The sequence below is a fragment of the Xenopus laevis genome, chromosome 5L (assembly GCF_017654675.1).
Source record: "Xenopus laevis strain J_2021 chromosome 5L, Xenopus_laevis_v10.1, whole genome shotgun sequence".
In the NCBI taxonomy this organism is placed as follows: Eukaryota; Metazoa; Chordata; class Amphibia; order Anura; family Pipidae; genus Xenopus; species Xenopus laevis.
The window spans coordinates 37305300-37326460 of record NC_054379.1 but is presented as its reverse complement, the minus strand read 5'-3'; the positions used below and the strand labels follow the sequence as shown (position 1 = coordinate 37326460).

At 40.1% G+C, this 21161-nt stretch overlaps 1 protein-coding gene across 1 annotated transcript in view; it reads right to left on the bottom strand.

Moving 5' to 3' along the window:
- The window catches only part of acss1.L (acyl-CoA synthetase short chain family member 1 L homeolog), a 72563-nt gene that overhangs the window by 40985 nt on the left and 10417 nt on the right, over nucleotides 1-21161 (bottom strand). The window contains exon 2 of the mRNA XM_018262870.2: nucleotides 17696-17792. Within this exon, the coding sequence (XP_018118359.1) occupies nucleotides 17696-17792 (97 nt within the window). The remainder of the gene's footprint in view (nucleotides 1-17695; nucleotides 17793-21161) is intronic.

The window sequence follows — 21161 nt, the reverse complement described above, 5'->3', positions numbered from 1 at the left end:
AGATGTCCGGCATGATAACGTTAATGGGAAAGTCATTTACACTTCTAAGTATACAGAGCACTTTCGGTTTCAAGGATCTGGCTGTGCTTTCTAGGAATCTGTGCTTTTAGATACAAGGGATGTGCAGTATCTGTTCTGGTTGGGATTCTGAGACTTTTGCTTTGGCAAAAGGTAGACGGTCGTAAATCAGGTAGTATATTGCTGGAAACGAAGCCCTTTATTTTTTAACATAGATATCATATCATTCCATTTAACTCCACTTCCCCTGCTCCCCTTGGTTACCAGGAATGAATTAGCATCCCAGTCACATATCATGTATCTTGCAAAGCAGGGAAAAAAAGAACTGAGGCCAAGGGTTTAAACTGAAGGGCTATAGAAATTGGATAGATCTCTTGAAGCACTTGGATAAACCCATAAACTATATTCAGGAACTGTGAGTATCATCACAAGACTAAGGACAGAAACTGAGGTAGTGATCCTGGTTATGTATACAGCTTGTTAAGAGAGAAATATAAATAAGTGTGCTTCCTATAAATACAGATAGAAATACCGCATGTACATGGTACTACTTCACTGTGCATGATCCCGGGGCACATATACAGGTCTGAACTTGAGGGAAGGTTATCAAGGCTAAAAACTAAAGGGGACAGATTTTAGGTGGTTCCTGGTCCATTTACAAACCATAAACAGCCCTCACCCATTACATTTCCAGTTAAATAAACAGTTACTGGTTTTACTAATTCACCTTGCCCCCCAGCTGAACCTGCTGTTTGATGTTAACAGGGACAGACAGACCTGCTGGCCATATATCTGCCACAGATCAGTGTTCTCTGGTCATAGATAACATCTACAATGCTGCCTCACTCATATCACTTCCATTCTTTGGTTAAAAAACATGCACCTCTGACCCCTGAGTATTCACACTTCATTTATTTGTTGTAAAAGCTTTGACCCCTAGCCCAGGGGCATAACCTCTCATATCTTACTATCTGTATACTTGTTATGGGGTTTTCTACAGCAGCACTAGGGCAAAGGTTGCAGCTTTCATGGCATCACTATCAATAAAAAGGTAAATAATCATGTAATGAATATTTCTTGCAGTGTGTGTGTGTGTATGTTTCTATGTAATGTCTTTCACTACTGTTAGGGAATAATCCAAAGACCGGAGATCACCGAGGTAAAAGGAATAATCCAGGTTTATTATTTATATAATAAACATACACGAGCTCCGTGGGTTCTGATACACAAGTAGGTCAGAACTGAGAAACAAAAGATTGACCACACATTATATACCCTTCAGGAGAGAAACTTCAATGGGAAAAGGCCTCTCTAGGGAGAAAAGGGAGTATTGCCAAGTATCTATCATAGTGTCTCAGTGTACAATTATCTAGTGTTAGCTAGCTATGTTAACGAGAAGGGAGTAACATAGTGGGAGAGCTTCAAGGCCAGGGCACCTGCTAGAAGCAAAAGGATAACATAACATACTACTGATAAGGACCTTCTCAGATGGCACACTGTCTCCTGGGTAGTCTTGAAACAGTTCATAGAAGGGCCCCATGGGCACTTTGAAACTGCTCAGTCTACCTTGGAGGGGGGCTTAGGAATGCGAGGGGCCATCTAGGGCCTGCAAGACTTTTCCTTCCACAATCCCCCGTTTTGTCAGTTCTTCTGACAACCATAATACAAAACAAACAATTAAACATAGCATACCTTATAAATGCAATGCATACAACCTATATGAGAATACATCTGGTATATAATGTTCATACACTGTGGTGGTTCATTGAAGTCAATTTTTAGACTTTTAGTGTTCTTAGGATAGAACAGAACAGGTTTAGAAGAACTTGCCTTTAGAAAAGAGTAAGACAATAAGGAGGTACAGCAAGAACAACAGCAACAAATGGTGTTAGGTAGACAATAGATGACTAGAAGTATGACACCAACACAAACGAGGACATACAGAATGGTATGGAAAATCTTAGCACTGATATCGTGGAACCATGTGGATGGGTCCAACCAGGGGAAGATGGATTGTTCCTTGTGATTGGTTAAAAAGGTGTCCTTCCTCTGCTAAACCTTTACCAGGTGCTTGTCATCAATGTAATTACAACTGTACCTAACCCTCCTTGACTAGCTGGAAGATAATCTAACACTAAACAATGCGGCAGAACTTCCTTCTTCAATTGTTGGAGTTCATGACTTACTATCTTCAAACTGTTGTCATATTCATTAGTAATGTTATCAAGCAACAACATACTAGACATAAGGCTAAAGGCTTTCGTAATGCAACATCTATTTACCTCAGGGGAAGTTAAAGAGAGCTCTTGCCTTACCTTTAAAGATGCACGCTTCATTTGGAAGTGTGCTGGAATCTGAGCTATCTTAATATCTTTAGCTTCCATATACCAGGTGGGATGAAGCAATTTAGCAATCATACATACACCATGGGAGCCTTTTGGTAGCCACGGATAGGCACATTTACCACAAACAAAGTAATAAGGTGAAGGTAAAGTGTAAGGAGGTATAGATGATTAGCGGAACTGTTGATACAAAGGCCATCAGAACATAAGTGTACCAACTTACCAATATCCTTGGGCGACACCGTTTTATGAAACTGGAGAAGTGTCAAATTACCTCAAGGCCTGTTAACTATATCCTGACAGGATAGAGATTCTGCTACGTATGTCATACTGCGAGCTGACAAAGGATAATGTGTACATATCCATCAATCAGTAATAGTGTGGATGCTGTTATAACATACATTTTAACAAAAGCATTATCATTAGGCTCAAACAGTTATGCATATAAGTCTCTTTTGACAACCTTAACCTGATCGGTTGACGACATATTAGCCTCCGAAATTTGTGAGGCTTTTACTTGTGAGTTGTCGTTGCCTGCAGGCTTTATGAGTGCTATCGTCAGCACAGCAATGAAGATAATGATGTGCAGTACGGAGACACAGATGATAAGTCTTTTATCTGGCTTTGGGCCAAAGCATCTGGCACACAGAGACATAATGGTGCTGCTGAGGATCTTCACCCGATGGGGACCTACGTCTTTTGCACTGCACGTTAGGGTCCCTGGGACTTAGGTGGTGGAGGGAAAGAGGCGTTATTATGTCCTACAATTCCCCCCCACTTACACCGCAGGTGGAAGTTGAGATTTCGGTTTCCCTTCAACCTTTACAGCTGTTTCTGTGACTAGGAGTACCTGGAATGGTCATTTTCAGCGAGGTTGAAGATCTTTGGCTCTGTGTCTCCTTATGAGGATCCAATCTCCTGGAATGAGAGCATGTGGTTCCAGAACCAGATCTGGTAATGAAGAATAAACTCGAGAACACAATTTGGTCAGTTCCTTATGTAACTGAGAAACATATTCAGTCATTCTTCCATAGTTCATGCAAAGAAGATGAGTAGAAGGAAAGTACCGAGCCATGCGTGCTTGTCTCCCAAACAATATTTCATATGGGGAGAGTTTACTTAGCCTTTGGGGAGTGTGCATGACAGACATAAGCACTATATCAAGGGCATCTGGCCACACAAGTTTAGTCTCTGCACATACTTTACTTAGCCTGCTTTTAAGAACACCCTTTAGACTTTCCCACTAGCTTGGGGATGATATGGTGTGTAACATTTGATGAATCCCAATGTCTTTGTGCAGATTAATTACATAACCTGTCCCATGAAACGTGTACCTTGATCAGAGGATAATACCTCAGGCAGTCCATAACTGTAGACAATCTCTGCAATTAACTCATTAGCTATAGCTTCATCTGAAGCTTTTACAATGGACCCAGGGAATTGGTCAACACAAACAATTACATATTCATAGGTACAACATTTAGGTAACTGTAGGAAATCTATCTGCAATATCTGAAATTGTTACATTGGTTTAGGTCAGTGTTTGATAGGAGTTGGAATAGTCTTACCTAGATTATATTGCAAACAAATAAAACATAATTATACATATGTGGCTGCAATAGAAGAGAACCCGGGGGCAAACCACATTCCTGACACTACATCACATATCCCCCCGTAAAAAGTGTGGGTGAGATTATGTGAGGCAGCAACCAAATATGGTAACAGAGCACGGGTTCAACAGGGCAATCACCTAAATGCCAAACAAAAAAAAACATCAACATTCGGAGTATGTGTACATCTGGCTTTAACACAATGTTCCTTCTCCTCAGGTTCCATTTGGTCCTGAAGGGCTGATAAAAACAGCACTAGAGGGAACAGGTAGAGTTGGTTCTTTTACAACACATGCTGTAAACATTTTATAACACAATGCTGCTTGCTTTGCAGCTACATCAGCATAGGCATTATCTTGTGCTACAGGGTCAGAGGACCCAGTGTGGGCTTAGTACTTAATGACTGCAACCTGTTTTGTTAGTCGGATTTGGCACTACCGGATGGGCTGCAATAACAACTTCGTTAACTGCTCTGAGATCCTGAACAAACCGCCACTCATTCTTGCCGGGCTTTTTTTAATTGGCAAGATGGGCATATTTACAGGGCCAATCCTATGGTTTAACACTCCCTTATCAAGTAACCCTTGAATTACGGGGCAAATCCCCTATACCTTTGCCCTGGACAGTGGGTACTGTGAGATTTTGGGCGGGGGGGGCCCTTTGGGTCTACTTGTATGGACACTGGTGGGATGGATGATATGAACCCAACATCTGTTGGTGAGAAAGCCCACAAATCACTTGAAACACATTGTAATGTAGGAGGTACAGAATCTTCCTTTCCTTTAGTGACAGAAGATTAGCAGTATCTAGTGCATTGGTCATCTCAGACACTTATGGAGGCAGGACAGGCACAAATACTGCATCCGGATTACAGTATATGGTGCACACTGGTTTAGAAAGGATGTCCCTACCTATGAAACTGTCAGGGATGGAGGCACTTAAAAGAAAGGCAGCTTTTGTGGATACAGGACCAATGGACACTTGCGATGGGCTTGTTTCTGCCATAGGGAGAGGATTTCCTCCAACTCACACTGCCGTGACTACATTACCAGATAATGGCAGGTTTGAGTGAGTCTTTAAAACTGAGCGGGCAGCACCAGTATTCAGTAAACAAAGTTAGGGTCTTTTAATTAATAAACACTTCAATTAGGAGGTCTGGATGGTGATTAGATGTGTTTGGAAATACTGGTACCGGGGCTGCGTCGCACCTTCAAGCAGGATTTATGAGGGATGCATTGGAATGTGAAGGGGCTGCATCTCCTGCAGGGAAAGGGCTTTCTTTGGGGATATGCACTTATATGCATAATGCCCTTGATTATTACAATTAACACAAACAACTGTCTTTTTGTCACGGTTATCTGACCTGTTCTGCTGTCTGTTAGTTATTGTTTCTGGAGTTTTGGGAATTATCCTGGAAGTTGTTAGACTGTTGCTGAACGAGTAACACCTGCTGGGGCTTAAGACAGGAGTTCTCAACTTGTGGCAATGGCAATTATCTTTTTTAACTTCTTATGCTTCCAGGCAAGACTATGTATGCTGAGGTTACTTTGAGGATCATTTAGTAGTCCTACCACAAAGGTAATAGCATACTGGAAAGCAGACTCTTTGGCATCTTGGTTAAATTTGAAAACTATTTCCCAAGAAGTTTCTGAAAGAAAAAAATTGGTGCTTACTGTACTTTTCAGAGCATGTAAACAGACTCCGACTTGGGCTGGGTCAACAGGGTTAGTATCTCAATACATTTTGTCTAACATTTGGTAATCCCCTGGAACACACACTTTTAGTACAAATAATATATTGGTCTAATTAGGCTTATGAGCACCATTGACACACAAGAGTTCCTGTGCAAATTTGTGTGGATTAGTATGGGTCTGTGGAACATCTTGAAAAATCCTTCTAAGATCTGTGTGTTTTTAGTTAGACGCACTTCTGCAGCGTCCCCCGTCGCCCCCCTTTTTCTCTACTTTGTATTGTACGGGCGGGGTAGAGCTTAGCTGTGGGGCTGGGGACAGCCTGCTTGTCTGTATCTGAGCTATAACTTTCAGAGAACTTATCTCTGAGCGGTTTGTCTTTTTGGTGTCAATTTTTTTTTTTTTTTTTTTCACTGTTCTCTATTATCTAACTTAACCCTTCTGCTATCAACTTTTCTTGTTCCTCTCTTTGCTTTCTAGCTTCCTTTGATTCTGAGGCACTTTCCTGACTTTCTAGGGCACATACTTGACCATTTACCTATTTTGCTGCCGCTCTCTTGCTCTTAGCTATTACGGGAAAACAACCCATCATAGAGTGGGGAGGCTGACGGCTCTATGTATGCCTTATGAGTTACAACCACTCAAGTCTGTGGGGCTAAAGCTTCTGATATATCACTGCTGTGCTGCGTATGTACTTAAATGCTTGTACTCTTGTCTGGTGATCCCATGTATCGTTGGGAGGAATGGCAAATGACTTACTCTCTGTAAGTGTACTCCACTTAGGCAAGTAAGCCACTACATCTTTGCCATATTCAACAGCAATCACACTACCTGGTGAATGCTCTACAGTCACTCTGCCTAGCGACTGTCTTGCGCTCACTCTCCTTGGTGAACGCGCAGAGGTGATCAGCCTCTGTTCACAATCCTCCCCGCTAGGGCGAGATGCTCCTAACGGAGTCTTACACTCATTCTGGCCAAATGCCTTAGTGAGCCTATTTCATCTCAACTAAAAAAAATGCCCTCTTCCCTCAAGTACGCAGACTATCTTGGGGTATACTGGGGTATGACCAGGTAAGTTAGTACAATTCTTATAAGCAGCAAGAGTATAGAAAAGTTAGAACTTATTCACTTTGCAATTAGTCCCCAATCACATGCACATTCATACAGGACACATGGTTAAGACAAACATAGATACCTCGAGTGATCACCTTGGGTCAGGCTGCTTGCACAGCAACACCCTGTCCGTTTGGAACCGGAGAAGAAAGGAGACAGAACAAGGTATGCTTACCCTGTGTGGCCACTCCTGTCCCGTTAGTTCTCCGGGTCCTCACTGTGGATGGGTGAAGTCAGCGTCTTGAGCCTGCCCGCATTATCTCCACCATTTTGTTAGGGAATAATCCAAAGACCGGAGATCACCGAGGTAAAAGGAATAATCCAGGTTTATTATTTATATAATAAACATACACGAGCTCCGTGGGTTCTGATACACAAGTAGGTCAGAACTGAGAAACAAAAGATTGACCACACATTATATACCCTTCAGGAGAGAAACTTCAATGGGAAAAGGCCTCTCTAGGGAGAAAAGGGAGTATTGCCAAGTATCTATCATAGTGTCTCAGTGTACAATTATTTAGTGTTAGCTAGCTATGTTAACGAGAAGGGAGTAACATAGTGGGAGAGCTTCAAGGCCAGGGCACCTGCTAGAAGCAAAAGGATAACATAACATACTACTAATAAGGACCTTCTCAGATGGCACACTGTCTCCTGGGTAGTCTTGAAACAGTTCATAGAAGGGCCCCATGGGCACTTTGAAACTGCTCAGTCTACCTTGGAGGGGGGCTTAGGAATGCGAGGGGCCATCTAGGGCCTGCAAGACTTTTCCTTCCACACTACAATGTGGACATATATGAGATTTAAATTTTGGCTATGAACCAGGAACTTCCCTTTGATATTAAAACTGTCTGCGCTACAATGCAGCACAATATCCATGTACAGGTGTGGGCAGGGCCGCCAATCAGGGGGGTACAGGGTGTACTGTTGTACCGGGTCCGGGCCTAAAGGGGGGCCCGGCTGTGCTGCACCTTTCTAAATAGCCGTGTCCCCCTTGACAGCGCCAAAGTCGTGCCGCACCTGCTGAAGTCCCGAAGAGCTGTAGGTACCAAAGCCACAAAAAGAGCTGAAGCCACGAAAGAAGTTGAAGTCCCGAATCCGTGAAAATGCCCGAAGCCACGAAAGGAGCCGAAGTTGAAGTCCTGAAGCCTCAAAAAGACCCGAAGCTACGAAAGGAGCCGAAGTTGAAATTCTTAAGTCACGAGTTCAGTTCTACTGCACACCAATGTGTATTTTTTAAATTTTTTTTATTAAACCAATGTATTTAAAAAAAAATATTCTCTGGGGCCCGATGTTTCTTTTTAACTTGTAAGCGGGGGACCTGGCTTCAATGTTGTTTTTAAAAACTTTTATGGGGGCCCTGGCACCAATGTTTTTTTTAACTTATAGGGGGGCCCTGGTCACCAATTATTTTTTTTAAATTGTAGGGGGGGCCCTAGCCAGTAATATATATTTTTAAAATTTTTATGGGGGGCCCTGTCGACACAGTTTTTTTTTAACCATTTTTTTTACCATTTTTAACGCAGATGTCTTGTGGTCTTTTAAATGTGGTGTGGGTGGGATCTGGGGTGGGCATGGCCCAGGGGGCCCAGTCAATTTTGTTGTACAGAGCCCCGTGATTTCTAATGGTGGTCCTGGGTGTGGGATTCGTTATCAAGAAACCTATTATCCATGAAGCTCCAAATTATGGAAAGGCCATCACGCAAACACTCCATTTTATCAAATTATTTAAATTTTTAAAAATGATTTCCTTTTTCTCTGTAACATTGCTCAGGGTACTGTGACAGCAGGTAGCAAAACAAGAGCAAACACAAGATATTCTGAACTGCTGTCAGGCCAGTACAACGTAAGCATATCAAGCAGGCCACAGTTTGATTTCAAGTGCAATCTATTACAATTGTTCCCAAGCAAAAAAATCTTCACCCACTCCACCCACTCCCTGACCAGTGACGACTTGCGTCCCCCTTCCCCACTAGGGAGGGTTTTTTTTCTTGTTAGCTATAGAGGAAGCAGACCACTGTTCCCTGGGCCCCCTGCGACTGCCAGGTCTGCTTTCTCTATAGTTACACCTATGGTTGCCACCCGGCCGGCACCTGCCAGGGCCGGTATTACAAATTTACTGGCAATGTAGCTGCCGGTAATTTGTAAAATGCTTAACAAAAGGCCTTGCACACGGGTGGAAATTTACCTTTACTTCTTCATCTTCCCCTCGCACTGTGTGGTCCGCCCATTTTACGGTGCGGCCCCCGGTCCTTTTTGTGTCATGCCCTGCCCCTTTGATTCCCGCCGCCTCCCCCGCTGGCCAGTAACATTTTTTTTACAAAGGTGGCAACTCTAGTTACACCACTGTTACCAAGAATATAAGCACTGATGGGGCCCCAAGGGTGAAAAAAAACCATATGTATACAAAACACAGAGCTTCAAACCTTTGAAGTATATTCAGTGTTTGCATTCACTACCTTGTAAAGGAAAATCATTGTATTGTGGGTTATTACAGTTCAGTGACATTTCAAGAGGAAAATCACCATAGCTTTTAATATGTTGTAGACAACACGGCTCATTTATAAGCACAAGCACAATTTCAAAAAGTAAAACTGCATTTAAATGCTATTCACAAAGTCTCGGACTGGGGGGCCCCCTCCGCTGGACTGCTGTTTCGGGCCCCCTCTGCCGTGTGTGTACGCAGGGTGCAGATATGGGCCGGCGGCTTTGTGCTTTTATATGATCACATAACTCCTTGGTGACTAATAATATCTTTATAAATTACAGTAGGGGGTACATTTATCCACTATATAATACACATAATGCCACTATAGTTTTACAAAAGCCTTTCTCTTTAATCTGATAAGCAAATCCACAGTTTCATTAGTTTTACTATGTACTTGATAAACTCTGTAAAACATTGACTTTCTCAGGACATATTCTTATCGAGGTCATTGTTTTACGTACAGAAATTTTATTGCCTGGTTAATTCCTTGCTTTCAAGTGACTTAGGGCAAGGCCAGACGTAGTGTTTTTACGTTGCGTTTTTAAAAAAGCTCCGTCTGACTTAAATACGTAGAAACTGCACTTTCACTGAAACTAATGGAATACGCACTATGGCAATTCTCACAGGGCGCTTGCAAGCTGAAATCCGCCACAGGACGCCAGTATTGGCATTTTTTAGTGGAAACGCCAATACGTCAAAAACTACCAAATCAATAGACTCCATGGGATCTGCAAGTTTGAAACTACACTTTACGTAAATACGCAGCGTATTTTAAATATGGCGTCCAAATTCTCACAAGATAAATGACGCATATACGTTTTTAGGGCCGGTGACGTAATTACGTTGCGTTCTGACGATCATTCTTGCTCCATTTTGCATGCAAATAGTTTTTCTATTCTAAATAGGTTTTCTATTTTCTATTTCCAGCCAATGGAATTATGGGGAACGAGAATAATGAGAAGAGAATGTTGGGAAAAGAAACCCACGTGCTGAAAAACGCTTGAAAAACATTTTTACGCCCGAGTAAGATTCTGAGACAATTTGCAATTAGTTTTCATTTTGTATTATTTTTTGGTTTTTGAGTTATTTAGCTTTTATTCAGCAGCTCTCAAGTTTGCAATTTTAGCAGTCTGGTTGCTAGAGTACAAATTACCCTAGCAACCATGCATTGATTTGAATAAGAGACTCTAATAAGAATAGGAGAGGCCTGAATAGAAAGATGAGTAATGAAAAGTAGCAATAACAATAAATCTTTACCCTTAAAGAGCATTTGTTTTTAGATAGGGTCAGTGACCCTCATTTCAAAGCTGGAAAAAGTCAGAAGAAGGCGAATAATTTAAAAACTATGAAAAAGAAACCATGACAACCAATTGAGAAGTTGCTTAGAACTGGCCATTCTATAACATACTAAAAGTTAACTTAAGGTAAACCACCCCTTTGAGGTATGAACACCAAATTACAAAAAGATACGCTATCTGGAAAACTCAGATTCCGGGCATTCTGGATAACATAGCAAATTGGTGTTGAAAAAACAAAAAGTAATAATGACATTTACAGTATCAAAAACTGTTACAAAAGTATCTTACGTTTGTGTTTTGGGCTCTCTGCGAAAAGCCAATTAAGTTAGAAACTTTGCATCTTTTTCTGCATGTTCAGTGCAGCAGATCAAAGAGAAACTTAGGAAATATCAGTACAAATCCGGGACTGCGGGATCAGCTGTCAAAAGCGGAACTGTCCCACTCAAAACGGAACAGTTTGGAGGTATGTAAAATGGTGCTGCCTGGTAGTGATGAAAAAGTATGAAAACCATGCACAAACCTAATAGATGTCAGTAAAGTTTGGTTCCCAGGCATGTTAATCTCCTGAGACAGGTTGACACACGCTACCACATTATTATGCAACATGTTTAAACGTGCCCTCTCATGGAAGCGCTAGGAATAATCTCGTGGTAGAGTAAATTTTTCAGACTTTGTGAATAGATGTTGCTAGTGAAGAGAGTGTATTAGTGGATAGCTTTGTGCTACTGTATATACACGTGCATGCATTATATCTACTACCACTTTAGAATATTACAATAGAGTTTTTATGACATTTTTGGTGACTTGTGTGTGTCCATCTTCAAAACGTAATTACTATCCTTCTTGTTTATTTATTTTGATCAAGCAGACAGGCAAGATATCTTGCATCACACAATGCTTCACAGAGACTATACATAACTCACCTGTGGATCTTACAATCTTACAATCGAATTCTTGATTTTTTTTTATGGTCAAAACTGTCAAATTCCACTAGGGAGTAATCCAAATTCAATTTGAGTTTTTTTAACAAAATTCTAATTCGATTTTCGCGATTTATCATACTCTGGCCCTTTAAGAATTCAAATTCGACTATTTGCCACCTAAAATCTGCCGAATTACTATTTAAGTCAACGGGAGAGGTCCAGGGATCAAATTGGAGATGTTTTCAGCCTTCCTGATATTCAAGTTTTTTTCGGAAAAAAAAAACCTTGAATCGGGTTTGATCGAATTTCATTCAAATTCGGTTCGAATTTTCGGGTCGTTTCTTCAGAGTTTAAAAAAATTTGATCGAGTCGAATTTATGAGAGTTTACGGGAGTTTAAAAAAACTCACATGAATTCGAAATTTGACCCTTGATAAATGTGCTTCTATGTGATTTTATGAGCTTTGTGTGTGTCACCTTGGTGGGTGTCAGTCTCAATAACTTGAGAACCTGTGACTGCACTGCTAATAGCTACTTACATTATACATTTTGATTTACCTACAGTTGGGCAAGGCTGCCATGAAAAGTAGGGTGGGGAGGCATATTGGAATCCTTAGGGACGCAGCAGATGTAGCTGTCAGATTTGGAAAGCAAATGGGGTTGTGTAGTAAAGGGCAGAGTTTGGGGTGGGTAGTGGGTCTTATATAGGCTCTCATTTCTTGATTGAATGGGGGTTTCAATCTACTTAGTTGGCAGAGCCCACCACTCATGCAGGCTGAGAGGGCAGTTAACTAACAACCCAGGTCATGTGGGAGGGAAGAGCTCTATTAATTGAGTAGGAAGAGGGTGCTATGATTTCCAATGTCAGCCCAGTAGATAGACAATACCATCAAAACATTGCTTCACCAAATGAATGGCAGGTTGTTTATGCAGGCTGCTCCAACTGTATTTGTATAGTCAGGTTATTTCCTTGTATGGTTAATTCAGCTGTGCCCCAGAGAACACAGTATGTAATCTCCTATGCAAAGATTAAATCCCCCCCCCCCACACACACACAATTTGGATGAACCTGCAGGTAAGCACCTTGACAGCGAGGGGCTACAATTTGGCTGAACCTGCAGGTAAGCACCTTGACAGCGAGGGGCTACACCTGTTGCCTTCTACAATTTGTAAAAAGCAATAAGAAGTCAGTAACAGATCACAACCCTCATAATTAGGTAGAAAATCCTTATTTTATTCAATAATTTCTACTGCATTTCTCATTTAATAAAGGGCTATTGCATTTGGCCTTAATGTAACTCTCCAATACAGACCATGGGGTATATTTATCAAAGAGTTAAGTTAGAGATCACCACAGTCCACTAGAGTGAAATTCCGCCACTCTCCATTCATTTTTATATTTGATTTTTAAACGTGTATTTATCAATGAGTGAAAGTGAACGTTCACCCTTTCATAATTACACCTTTAAAAATCCCATAGAAATGAATGGAGAGTGGCAGAATTTCACACTAGTGGACTGTGGCGATAGCTAACTTAACTCTTTGATAAATATACTATTTGCACATATATGTGCAAAGAACACAGGCATCAACCAAAAAAATGCCCTTGTTCTACACTAACACAGGGCACAGCCACATTTAAATATGATAAATGAAAAAACCCTAAATTTGCACGCAATTATAAACAATATCTGGTGTTGCTGTTACATGGTGCTAAAATGTATATTATCTTTAAAAATAGCCCCTTTATTAGAGCTCCCCTCTCCTCTACCCTAAATGAAAGCAGAATACTATATTATTAAACCTAAAAGACACAAGCATGGTTGGATCTCAGGAGATCAATAGCAAACCTCCAGAGATCTCAATCTGCATTCTAGTGGCAATCCTTCTCTCCTACACAAGGTCTTGTTTCCAAGCTTAACTTGACATCTACATTCCAAGCCACAGAGTGTTTTTTTTCTACAGGCTTGGAGAAGAACCCACCTATCTTAAAAGAGCCAAGTCAGAAATTCCATGTTTAAAAGAATTTATTGTTTTTACTAAATTTAGTTGTAAACACAATTGTAGTGTGCAGCCAAATCACAGTAGGAATAGTTTCTGCCTACTAACACTACCATGAAAAGTTTCACATAGATTTATAAATAAATATGATTTATAGTCATATCAGAGAGTGAACCACAGCAAACTGACTGACAATTTTAACAGCTGCAAACATATAGTTGTTAGAAAAACTCTACAAGTTTATATTTAGAATAGTAAGGGGCAAATGTATGAAGGGTTGAATATCGAGGGTTAATTAACCCTCGATATTCGACTAGGAACTAAAATCCTTCGACTTCGAATATCGAAGTCGAAGGATTTAGCGCAAATGCTGCGATCGAACAATCGAAGGATTATCTTTCGATCAAAAAAACTTAGGCAAGCCTATGGGGACCTTCCCCATAGGCTAACATTGACTTCGGTAGCTTTTAGCTGCCGAAGTAGGGGGTCGAAGTTTTTTTTAAAGAGGCAGTACTTCGACTATCGAATGGTCGAATAGTCGAACGATTTTTAGTTCGAATCGCTCGATTCGTAGTCGTAGTTGTAGTCGAAGGTCGAAGTAGCCCATTCGATGGTCGAAGTAGCCCAAAAAACACTTCGAAATTCGAAGTTTTTTTAATTCGAATCCTTCACTCGAGCTTCATGAATCGGCCCCTAACACAACCATAACTCTGATATATTATTGGGCATTGTTGGGGTCGAATGTAATAGGGTTGAGATGAAAACCAGACTATAAGGAATCATAAAGAATATCATACCTTAATAGATTGGTCATCCCAAAATATCATTCCTTTGGTCAGTGCAAGTGATTAAAGAAGAGAATACAGACATAAAAACACATTTTGCATCATTGGTGGACATTTTAAATCTCAAAGATTAGAAACATAGGCTGCATAGTTTTGGGCAAATGCAGCAAAATGGAAAGAATGGTTAGAAGGGCAGAGATGTGGGGGAGGCATAATTGAATATGTGGGAGACATTGTTAGGCACAATAATTAGACCATGCACATTATGTTATGCCCTATCTTAAGTTGCTAGAGAAATCAAAATCCAAGATGTTTAACCACATAACTGAAATAGTATGTGGCTAAATAATACTCATAAATAAACATCCTGCAATGCTATAGTTTTATTGAAGTATCCAAGATTAGTGTGCCACCAGAGGTGAAATAAGGTGAATATCATTTTTGGAAGCATATTCACTAAAGAGTGATGGCCAGCTTTATTTTACCTATTGATAAAAATGCCCCAATGGCTAGGACCACACTACACAGAATCTGCTGCCCCGCTGCTCCTCTTCTGCTGTGCTGGCTGTACCCATAATCATTACTGTAGCTTGGGTGCAGGCCGGTGCAGTGGATTTTGGTGCGAGATGCAAAATCTTGCGTTTCTGCTCCAAAATCCACCGCGTCTGCCTGCACCCGAGCGAAGTAAATGATTCCTGTACAGGCATTGCAGCAAAAGAGGAGCAGTGGGGCAGCGGAGAAACGCAGGACGATATCTGTATGGTGTGGCCCTAGCTCTACAGTGGGATGCCTGGGATAGGTAATTAAGATGCAGCTGCAGCATTACTTTTTTTCTCCCAGGCCAGCGCATTTTTTTCCTGAAAAACATAGTGACCAAATTCACTGGGGGGTTCCTAACGGTCTATTTCAGGGGTCTCCAACCTTTTTTTTACCCCTGAATAACATTCACATGTAAAATGAGTTGGGGAGCAACGCAAGCATGTTTCTGGCAATGCCAAATAAGGGCTTTGATTGGCCACTTGGTAGTCCCTTTGTGGACTGGCAACATGTTGCTCACGAGCCACTGGTTGGGGATCACTGGTCTATTTTGTCCCTGATAAGTAAATTATCCATGGAAATTTTGTAACAAAAGTACCAGTTATTTGTAAATAGTCTTTGATTATTTTATGAGATGTACCAAATCTAGTTATTGTCATTTCTGGCATATTTGTGTTTGATCCCCAGGCCCGGATTTGTGGCGAGGCCACAAAGGCCCGGGTCTAGGCATCACACATTTTTAGCCGCACTTAAACACCTCACATGTAGTGATGGGCGAATTTGCGCCGTTTCGCTTCGCCGAAAAATTAGCGAATTTCACGCGAATTTCGCGAAACGGCCCGTTTTTGACGCCGGCGCCCGTTTTTGAGGGCGGCGTCCGTTTTTTCGAAAAAACATTTTTTGACGCTGGCGAATTTTTTCGGTGAATTTTCGCGGGCGTTTCGCAAATTTATTCGCCTGCCGCGAATCACGCAAATTCGCCGCGAATTCGCGCCTGCCGAATAAATTCGCCCATCACTACTCACATGGAGAAGCAGAGTGGAGAAGCTGGTAGAACGGTAAAATGCTGCGCGTCCAACGTGTGTTCGGCGCGCATGTACATTAGGAGAGGGGTGCAAGAGGCAGCTGGAAATCTGGGGCTGTTGATCCCCAGTGTTCGGACAAAAACTAAAATCCAAACCCAGGAAGGCCCATTTATCAAAGGTCGAATTTCGAATTCATGTGAATTTTTTTTAATTCGAATGTACTCACAATTCGACTGGGAGGTTATTGAAGAAAAAAGTTGAATGTCTAATATTCGGTTGAATTTGGTTCTGACCCAAAAATCCGAATCGTATTTGATATTCAATTCTTATTAGATTTGAAAAAAACCTCAAATGTCAGGAAGTCTAACATCTTCAAATGGCTCAATGGACCGCTGCCATTGACTTGTACGTGAACTCGGCAGGTTTTAGGTGGCGAATATTCAAATTAGGACTGTTTCCATGATCGAAGTGTGATAAATCTCACATCAAGTGGGGGATTAAAATTCAAATGTGTGAATTTTGACACTCGCAAAATTCAAAATTGAATTTACTATTCGACCCCTGATAAATCTGCTCCATATTATGAGATAAATTCAATATTTGGGCAATTGAAAGGGACAAATACTTTTTCAAAGATGATGTTTTTTTTTGTTTTTTTACAGGGCAATCTCTGGAATTTTTTTTTATAAATGCTAGAATAGTATTAATTGTATTTCTCTGGAGTGAAAATGCATTTTGATGTTCAAACACCTGTGCCAAAAAGATACCTACCCAGAAATGTATCCCAAACCAACCATTGTTATTGTATGTATAAGTTTTTTCCAAGTATATACAAAGGGAGGAATATATGGGTTAATTAATTAAATGCAATCTGTACTTGGCTGAGTACAAATGAAAGTATTTAAATCTGCAATCCATTAATAACTTAAAGTTCAATTAGCAGACCATGGTAAAGGAAAGGTGGGCATACAATGGCCAAATGGCGGCATATAATGGTCAAACTGGCTTCTGACCAATCGTTTTCTGGGCCACAATAACTAGATAGTGTCCCATATGGCCATACACATAGGGGTATATTTATCAAAGCATGAAGTTAGAGATCTCCACATTCCGCTAGAGTGAAACTTCCGCCAGTCTCCATTCATTTCTTTGGGATTTTTTAAAGAGTATTTATCAATGGGTGAAAGTGATAAATATTCCTTTCAAAATCCCATAGAAATGAATGGAGTGTGGCGGAATTTCACTCCAGCGGATTGTAGCGATCTCTAACTTCACTCTTTGATTAATATGCCCCATTGATGTGTGAAATCCCTCTCACTGTGTCTGTCAATGTCATATCCATCCAATAAAGGCAGCCATACATAGGCTGATACTGTACAGTATTGAACCAAATGGTCCATGGGCCAAACAGAAGGATATTGTACGAGGGACACCTTTCTTCTGTTCTGTTTCGCAAATATTTTGGCGAAATGGACAGATTTGCCCATCACTAGCGGTCAGGAGTCCAGGCAGCACCAGGCAGAGTAACTGATGTTGAGAGCGTATGGTCAATGGCACCAAGCTACCCAAACAAATGTGCTCACCGCAAGAGATTCAGAGAAAAACAATTTCTGCTAGAATGCAGACACTGAACTGGGTCATAGAGAAAAGCTCTAGTTCATTAACCAACAACAATCAGATTTTTGCTTTTAGTATTCTAACTGCATTTGACCTGTAAAAGCTGCTGTTGGTTGGTTGATTCGTTGGTTTCATATTCCATTCTTATCAGTGATTTTTTTTTCACACCAATGGGCTTGCCAATGAATACCAACCTACATCTAGCATAATCCTTGAAAATAGAATCAATAGAGATACTATGGATGACCAACCTGTAAGTGATATTCACATGAGTCCCTGGTTCATCCCTCTCCCAGATCAAGGCGACTCTTTCTGGACACTGGTGCACATGCTTGTCAAGACAATTCACTAGGGATAGACATAAAATAATTTGTAATAAGCAAAGGTTTTTCCATAATGTGTACAGAGAATATATATATATATATATATATATACAGAGTCCCAGTATATGTATCATAGTATGAATTAGTGTCTGTTTTTAGATGTTAAACAAATGGTATGGATAATTATACAGCCATACTCTAGAATATACCACAGAATATACCATGATATTCTTCCAATAATTAGAAAGGTAGTATCTTGTATAGCCTTACATTGGTATGAGGACCTCTGCCTTGAACTCCTCTACACATTTTTGCATCCGGCTATTTGCTGTCATGTTAATCAGAACAGGACAGACAGACAGAGAAAGATTTCATATATTAAACTGATTGTCCATTTATTGCCAACCACATATTAGTGCAACTGGCCACAAATATTCATAGTCACATTGCATTGATCTCACAGACTGGCCGGATGATCAATTGGGTAACGTTTGGAAAGTTCAGGTTCTGTGCAATGCTGGACTAATCAGTGTGAGGAATCATCATTGCAGTTCTGTTTCTCACACCAGACACTAAATCTAACAAACTCTAACCTTTGATAAATAACCCCCCTAATGTACAGTTGTTCTGCACTGGTACAACTAGTGTGTTTGCTTCAGAAACTTAACTATATTGATATAAACAAGCTACTGCGTAGCCATGGGGGCAGCCATTCAAAGCTGAAAAAGGAGAAAAGGCACATGATACACAGCAGATAACAGATAAGCTCAGTAGGATTCTTCGGAACTTATCTGTTATCTCCTGTGTATCCTGTGCTTGAATGACTGCCCCCAATGGCTACACAGCAGCTTGTTTATACAAACTATAGTAGAGTTTCTAAAGCAAACAAACCAGTTTTACCAGTGCAGGGCAAAAGTACATTATATTATCACTGCTTTAAAACACTTTCACTTTTTGGTGTTATTGTTCCTTTAATTAGATTCAGTAAAGGACGGAGTGGCTAACACTAGCGACAATTCGCCAGCGTTGCCACCCGCAGGTACATTGCCAATTTACTAACAGGCATAAGTGCTAGTGAATGAGACCGTTGCTAGCGCTCGTTCGCACTCTATCGCCAGGCGATTTTGCTCTCTGGCGAAAAAGGTTGTTACGCTGCAAATTCAGTGTGGATTTTACTGAACTTTACCTCTTTTGCCAGATTTGACTTCGCCACCTCAGGCCAGGTGAATTGCTTAAAAGAAAGAATTTTACATACAATAACAAAATACACAGTCAAATTTAGCCACACGACTCTTATAATAATATATATATATATTCTGAATTCAGAAAACCAGTTGGATGACTGGTGAAACGTCTTTAAGGAAAAAAACACAGCAAGTCCAGTTTATTTGACTTATTTATATATTCTCTTGTAATGGTTTCTATTTAATCAATTGTGCATACAGTAAGTGCTATGTACCACACAGTAAACTTCTGGTAGATAAGCAGAGGAGCACCTATAGGCAAACTTGCTGTATACTATGGCACTAGAATTTACAGTATGGAAGAGGCTTGGACGTCACATTTGATAAGATAAAAGCAATGAAGGACAGTCTGACCCAGCTGGAATAAAAATATAAAATGAAGCATGATACTTGCTTGTTTCACAAAGCATACATTAGCAAGAAGGTAGCCATGATTGTTTTTACAATCCAGCAAATGTGCTTAAAATGTAAAATCTATAAGGAAACGTTGCTCCTGACTTGCTGTCCAATTTAGTTCTGGAACAAATGTAACAATTGCACTTTACTTAATTAGGTTAAATGTTAGGGTTAGATCACCTTAAAATTAACCATATGGTGTAGACAGAGGCGTTCAAAGATTATTTGCAATAAGAATATTTTTTCGTGGTTTTCCATTTAGGATTTTGAAGATTGGAATTTAAAGGAACAGTATTCCCCTTTGTTTTACATAAATTCCATGATCAGTTCTTGTGCTGAAAATAACTTTTTTCTATTGTTTAAATCATGAATTTGTTTTGTTATTGCATGAGCTAAACAGGGTTTAAAGGGAAATTTAAGATGTTTGATCCTTGCAAGGTAGATAATTAGATTGCCAGTATATAACCCCCTACTTTCACACTTTGTTGTTACTGTTTTGCAAGCAGGAGGCCCCTATGCAGGGGGATTATCTGTGTTTGGTAATCTAATTATCTACGTCACAAGGATCAAACAAGGAGTAGCTTCAGTTTTCCTGTTTTTCTTATTTATCTCAGAAAAAAACGTAGATATTTTTTATGATAAAAACAATAGACAAAATGTTTGTTCAGCATTAGGGATGAGCAAATTATTTAGCCGCGGAAATTACGCCCATATTCTTCAATCAGAGAAAAAAAATGTTGCGCCCATGGACTTTAATGCATTTCGGCAAATTTTCGCCGGTGGCGAATTTGTGGCGAACCGAAAAGGGTTAAATTTACCCATCCATATTAATCATGAACCATATTTATTGTAGTCTGACCAAGATGTTTACTCATCCTTTAAACTGCTCTCTGATTGCTAGGGCTTAAATACCTAAAACAGGCAGCAGTTTAAAACACAATTTAACATAAACAGTAGAGGGCCTGAACAGAAAGATTAGCAAAAAATATAACAATAATAACAATATAACAGTAATAAAAACATTTAAGTAAATATAAATATTAGAAAAATGGGACTTCAACTCCAAATGACCAATTCACCATTAATGGGTGAATTGGGTGAGGGCACTCCATGCGGCCTAATTCACCATTTATCTAGTTTAAAATATATCCTGTGCAAACCATTCTTAATTAAAAATCATTTAAGCCTTGCAGTCAATCTGTTTTTCTATTGGCAGGGTCAGTGACACCAACAACCAGATATCAGATTTTGTTTTCAGCTGCAGGTAAAAACAAGTCAGAATAATAAAGCTAATATTTTAAAAACCAGAATAAAATAAAAAATTGAGACCAGTTAAAAAAGTTGCTTAGAATACAATTTAGGTCCAACTATAACACATCTATATACAAACTAGTGTGGGATCTGCCACCTATGGATATACAGCTTTACTGCATTTCCCAGCATGGCATTTGTATTTCAATAACTGTCTCTATGCTAGCTGAAATCCATTATTTCTTTGACTGAAAGTTGGAGATCTCCTCACATGTCTATTTTTAGCTGTCCCCTAAGGATCTACAGTAACATCTATTCTCCAAGAGAAATTTGAATAACTCATATCTTCATAGTAAGCTGACAAGCACTTGGCTACATACCCCAGAGTAAAATTACTTTTTATAACAAAAGGAAAATTTACTTATTCACAAAAAAATGGAATGCCTCATTTACACGACATTTGCACGGCAGAGTGCAAAATATAAAGAACAGGTGCAAACCAC